Source organism: Chenopodium album, chromosome 24 (assembly GCF_948465745.1).
Source record: "Chenopodium album chromosome 24, dcCheAlbu1.1, whole genome shotgun sequence".
Lineage (NCBI taxonomy): Eukaryota > Viridiplantae > Streptophyta > Magnoliopsida > Caryophyllales > Amaranthaceae > Chenopodium > Chenopodium album.
Window position 1 is genome coordinate 34,625,690 of NC_137857.1, and position 6,471 is coordinate 34,632,160.

At 39.6% G+C, this 6,471-nt stretch overlaps 1 protein-coding gene across 1 annotated transcript; it reads right to left on the reverse strand.

Annotated features, from left to right (window-relative positions):
* Nucleotides 1–5,128: 5,128 nt before the first annotated feature.
* Nucleotides 5,129–6,133, reverse strand: LOC145610914 (uncharacterized). The gene is made up of 2 exons (XM_081666177.1): nt 5,713–6,133; nt 5,129–5,592 (listed from the first exon to the last, which is right to left on the reverse strand). Exons 1-2 carry the CDS (start codon nt 6,131–6,133, stop codon nt 5,129–5,131), a joined length of 885 nt encoding a protein of 294 aa, XP_081522303.1.
* Between the last annotated feature and the right edge of the window lie 338 nt (nt 6,134–6,471).

Consider the following 6,471-nt stretch of genomic DNA (forward strand, 5'->3'; position numbering starts at 1 on the left):
AAGGCTTAACAACAAGCCTTTCACCCATTTTAATTCCTTAGAACATGATGACATAGACCTATACTCAGCCTCGGAAGAAGAGAAAGAAACAGTGGGTTGCTTCTTTGTTTTCCATGAAATGGGAGACTTTCCTAGGAAAACTAGCCAACCGGACAAAGATCGACGAGTCAGCGGACAAGCCGCCCAACCCGAATCACACCAGCCCTGCAGATTCAAGTTACAATCGGAGCTTAATAAAATACCTTGTCCAGGAGTCCCTTTCAAATACCGAACCACCCTCATCGCTGCATCCCAGTGTTCACTACGAGGTTGCTGCATAAACTGAGACAGAATATATACTGAATACGCCAGATCAGGACGCGTGACAGTCAGATAAATCAAACGACCAACGAGTCGCCTGTAAGACTCTGGATCAGAAAGAAATGCGCCTGTTGCCAAACCTAACTTGTGGTTTTGCTCCATGGGAAAACCACTAGGCTTCGCACCCAATAAACCTGTCTCATAAATAATATCCAGCGTATATTTGCGCTGACATAAAAATAAACCTGCAGAACTACGAGCCACTTCGATCCCCAAAAACTACTTTAAAGGACCTAGATCCTTCATCTTAAAACAATCACACAAATAGGCCTTAAAAACAGACAAAGCAACGGAATCATTCCCAGATATAATCAAGTCATCAACATAAACCAAAACTGTAATCTGAGTATCACGAGTAGTGTAAGTGAATAAAGAGTAATCAGAGTAAGATTGTTTGAAACTGTACTGTTTTAAGGCTGTGGTGAGCTTAGCAAACCAACATCGAGGTGCTTGCTTTAAACCGTAGAGTGACTTCCTCAATCGGCAAACCAAAGTAGGATCCGAACACTGAAAACCAGGGGGCAATTTCATATAAACCTCTTCATCTAAGTCTCCATGAAGAAAAGCATTGTGAACATCCATTTGATGAATCTCCCAATTCTTAGCAGCCGCAATAGCAAGAACAGTGCGAACCGTTGTCATTTTAGCAACTGGAGCAAATGTCTCATCATAATCTACACCTGCTTTCTGATGATTTCCAAAGACCACCAAACGAGATTTGAGGCGCTCGACCTCTCCATTAGAAAGAAATTTGGTCTTGTAGACCCATTGACTCCCTAGAGCCTTTTTACCCGGAGAAAGAGGCTCCAAAGTCCATGTACCATTGTTCTCTAAGGCCCGTATTTCTTCATTCATTGACTTACGCCATCCTTCAGATTGCATAGCCTCTTTGAAACTTGTCGGATCTTTGGTTTGAACAACCGCTGCAATAAACTTTCGATAACTCATAGAAAAATTGTCACAATGTATATAATGTGCTAGGGGATACGGAGTACCTGAAGACTGATTGGAAGACGGAGACGGACTATTGGCAAAAACCGTGTGAGTGACAAAATCTCGGAGTAAAACTGATCGGTATTTTTCCCGAAATCCGCGCCCCAAATCTGGTTGCTGGGGTACGGTTGAAGTGGGGTTAGTGTCTTCGGTGTGCTGCCATGGCTGTGGCTCTGTGCTGCTGCTGCCATGGGTTGCCTTGCCATCCCCCATGGCACTGCTCGAGGGAGTAGCATCCAGCCCAGCAGCTTGCTGCTGCTGTGATGCGTGAGCATCATGGCCAGCAGCTTGCTGCGGCTGTGATGCGTGAGCATCATGAGCAGCTGCTGGCTGCTGTGAGGCCTTGGCAGGGGACTCCACACCCCCCCTGTGGCCAACACCATCATGCCGCGCAAGGTGGGTATGGAGTGGGCTGCCTCGTGAACATCCCATGCTTCCTCTTCCACAAAAATTTCGGCAAAATCACTATGAACATTATCCGACATATCATGCATACTCACATCAATATTAATGTCATCCGGACACCCAAAAGGAAATACATCTTCCACAAATTTTACATCACGAGACACAAAAAATTCTCTAGTTTCAAGATCATACAACCTCCAACCTTTCTTCCCAAAAGGATACCCAAAAAATACACACTTCCGACTTCTACTAGCAAATTTATCTCCCTTAGTCTTTTGATTATGAGCAAAACACAAGCATCCAAAGGTTCGAATAGCATCAAAGGAAGGTGATTTATTGAAAAGAATTTCGAATGGGGTTTTATTGTGAAGTAAAGGTGTAGGAGTTCGGTTTATTAAGTGAGCTGCGGCCAACACACATTCACCCCAAAAAGAAATAGGCAAATTTGCTTGAAATCTCAAGGCTCTCCCGACATTAAGAATATGTTTATGTTTTCGCTCCACTCTCCCATTTTGTTGAGGAGTTCCCACACACGAGGTTTGAAAAAGAATGCCAGTAGCAATAAAAAAATCAATCAAGCAATTAAATTCGGTTCCATTGTCACTTTGAACGATTTTAATTGTTTGACTAAATTGTCTCTCAACCATAGCAACAAAAGCCATAAACATCTTAAACACCTCAGTTTTATCAATCAACAAATAAATCCACACAGCTCTTGAATAATCATCAACAATAGTTAAAAAATAACGAGCTCCACATGACGAAACATGTCGATATGGACCCCATAGATCACAATGTACTTTCTCAAAAATTCTAGAAGTTTTATTATCACTCAAGGGAAATTTGTCTCTAGGTTGTTTAGCACGGAAACACACTTCACAACCTTTATTTAAACTACTCTTATTATTGCTAATATGCGGAAGCAACTTAACTACATACTCCGAAGGATGCCCCATTCTTCTATGCCAAAGCTCCAAATCTGACGAAGCTTCTACCACAGACACACGTTGCACCACATCCGGTTTGCCAAAAAAATTAATATAGTCCGTCTCGCCTAATTCTCGTTCCAATCAGCTGCTTCAGTCGGTCCTGTATAGCACACATATATGAGTTAAATTGGACAACAACATTCAATTGATCACTGAGTTGAGTAACGGAAAGTAAATTGCAATTAAGATGCGGCACATAAAGCACTCCAGTAATAGTAATTTGATCGGATAATTTGACCGATCCTTCCTGTAGACACCCATTTGTGTCTCCCCAAAACCAAATCCAGTGATGAATGTCTTTCACATCGAACCATAATCGAATGAGGTGAAAGTGGTTGAAAGTCAAGTGTTGCGGTTTAGTTTTATTAAAATTCTCTTCTCTCTGTTTTTGAAAATAACTCTATTTATTTTAAAATAGCCAAACTGGTTTAGTTTGGTCCATAATTAAGGTCCAATAATAGTGTAGTTGGATGGGGCTCGAAGAGACCTTTCCAACGATATATTATAAGCCCAATTCCGATGAATATTGAGGAAGTTATGGCCAAAATACTAAACTGGGCCCGGTTAATTATGTACATACGGCCCAATGATCTAGAGGAGGGCCCAATATTAATTATTATTCCTAAAATCATTAGGATTAATTATAATTTTCTAGAAGTTTCTAGAAGGTTCTTTTTAATTCTAATATTATTAGATTTAATAATTATTTATTTTAAAATAGTCTTTTATTTGGAATAAAACATTATTATTATTATCTTAAAAATACGTATTTTACCTTCTGTACGGATTCCATAGATCAAGTTGATTAAATATCGGATTCCGCGTGGAGAAAACACGCTAATACAGGTTGTCGTCAAACGACAAGTTTGTCGCCTCGCGACAGAGTCGATTCCTGGCGACAGCGTGTAGTTTTATTCCTTATCAAATTCTGTATTTTTCCGGACTATTTTCCTTATAAATAGGGTCCCGAATCTCTGTTTTCATAGATGAACTTTCATCAATTTTCTCAATCATCAACTCTCATCAAGAATTTCTTAATTCTTATTTTCTCTCTCTCTTTCTAAACCAACCTTTCAAATACAATTCCGCATTCGCAAGACTTAAAATCTCTTAGCCAAGTTCGAAGTTGCCTTCGCCCTAGACGTGCAAGGTTTGATAATTTTTGAGGGTTTGGTCCAGAACTAGTCAAAACTTTATTTAATTTGATTTCAATTTAATTATTTAATTTAATTCTTTATTATTTTCATTGAAGTTTACTAACTTGTGTATTTTGTTATTAGAAAGAGGTACGAGGCTTCAAAGTAAGTAGATTAGCTTACTCTCTATTTCTTTCACAATGTAGAAAGCATGTTTATTACTGTTTTATGCTTCCTAGTATCATGTTAGGATGTTTAATATTCCTAGTATCATGTTAGGATGTTATCTATTGCTTTCTAGTATCATGTTTAGGGTGCCTTTAATCTTTTCTAATATCATGTTAGCATGTTAGTACCATGTTAGGTTTAAAGCTTTGATCTTTATTGCTTAGTGACATGCTAGGATTTGTTATTAATCTTGTTAGTATCATGCCTAGGATCTTGCTATTATTATTATGCTTTATTATGCCTTATCATGCTATTATCATCATTATTGTTATTGATTTATTATTATGTTGCTTGATATATTTTATATTGTTATTGCTTGATTACACCTTTTATAATTGTTAAAGGGAATTTGTACTTGAAATCACGCTTAATAAGATAATTAATAATTTTGTTTAGGCTAATATGATTTTAATTCAAGTGATCGCCAATAATAGTTTTGTTTGTGCATTAATTTCAACCAACATAGATTAAACAGGTTAGGTTTAATGTAATGTTTGTATGTTATTTGAAAAGCGCACATGAATACGAGCAGAACAAAGTAGAGGCCTATTTTATAGGGCGGGTCCTTTCTTTTGTAGATTGGATTCGTACCCTCATCCCCGGACCCTGTTTGGTTCAAGACCTTATGGAGTTGATGGTCCTTTTGGATTGTCTTTTGGGTTTACAAGTTCCTAAAACTTGTTGGTGACTCTTTTGCTCTCTTTTCTTTCCCTTTGGAACGCCACCATACTTTAGTGTATGATCACAGTGGGGTTCAAGTTTGGGATCATAATGCTTGAAATATTCCCTACACTTCCAATGTAGCAAGCACACTTTCACCGTTCGGCAATCCAACGGGACATTCAATATAACGAGTGTCAAATAACCAAGTTTGATTACCGGTTACATGATGAGTAGCTCCGGTATCAATAATCCAACAAGAATCATCAAACTTACCATGAAGACGATTTTCAGGAATATTTGTGTTACCAATAAATCCCGAAAGCGCCTTCCATTGCTCCGTTGTAAAGGTCGGACCTAAGGAATGTGACTCGCCCTCAACTGTTGTAGCATTAGCACGCACACCTCTGCCTTGAGCTGCTGCCCAGGCACCCAGCCAGCAGGGTACCCGTGTACCTCGTAGCATCGTCTCGGGTCATGGCCCTTTTTGTTGCAGTGAGGGCAGGGAGTTTTTAACCAGCAATTTGAGAAGTCGTGCCCCGGCTTCTTGCAATAAGTGCAGACCCGATCAGTGGAGCCTCGCCCCCCACCAGAATTGGCCCGAACAGTGAATCCGACAGCCTCTGTGGATTTCGGCTCGGATTCCTGTCGAGCAGTTCGAACACGCTCGTCTTGTACCACGAGCTGATATGCCTTATCGAGGCTTGGCAATGGATCCTGCGATAAAATATTAGTACGAAGGGAAGAGTAAAAATCAGAGTATAAACCCATCAAGAAGTCATGAAGCCGAGATTGTTCCCTCCTCTGTTCGTGAAGCCTCCCTGCTGTACAAGATGCACAACACGCACAAGAAATCAATGGTTTATGGTGGTCAAGTTCTTGCCAAATTAAATGTAATTTTCCGTAGTATACAGAAACCGGCATGGATTTGGTCTACTCACACTTGGCGAGCGAAGATCGGAGTTGCTGAATGCGTGGTCCATTGGTCTGTGCGAATCTCTTCTTGAGGTGATCCCAAAAGGGCTTTACCTCTCTGAATTTCGAAATAGAAGCCTTCACTTCTGGATCTATGGTGTTCGAAAGCCATGAAATTAACATGGCGTTAATCGCAGTCCAATCGGACTTTGTACAGGGAGATTGGGGTTCATTAATTGTGCCGTCCAAGAACTCAAACTTCCGGCGTGCTTCCAAGGCCGTCTGAATGTCAGCCGCCCATTCATCATAATTGTCGCCTTTGAGACGTGTGGATGTGATGTAGTCCCCGGGCCGATCTTGCGGTCCGAGATAGTATGGGGAATTAGGTTCACTCTTAGTAGGTGGTGGTGGTGGTGGTGGTGGCGGTGGAATATCGTCACCGGACATGATTAATCAATTTTATTAATTTTGGAAAAAAATCAACCTGCTCTTGATACCATGATAAATTAGAGTAAATTGGAAAATAATTAGAGTAGAATAGCCTGCTTTCTCATTGATAATAATCAGGAATATATAGAGTTTACAAAGATCGGGAAATTAACTGAAATAGAGAAGATAAATATAAGGAAATATTCTATCAAATCTTTTAGCATCCGATAATATCTCAATAACAGTGGACCCAATTAATTTAATATATAAATATCAAATAGTGCGTTTTATAACTAAAAATTAATTAAACTTTAATTAAACTACTTTAGTACAAGTAGAACTTATTATTAATAAGT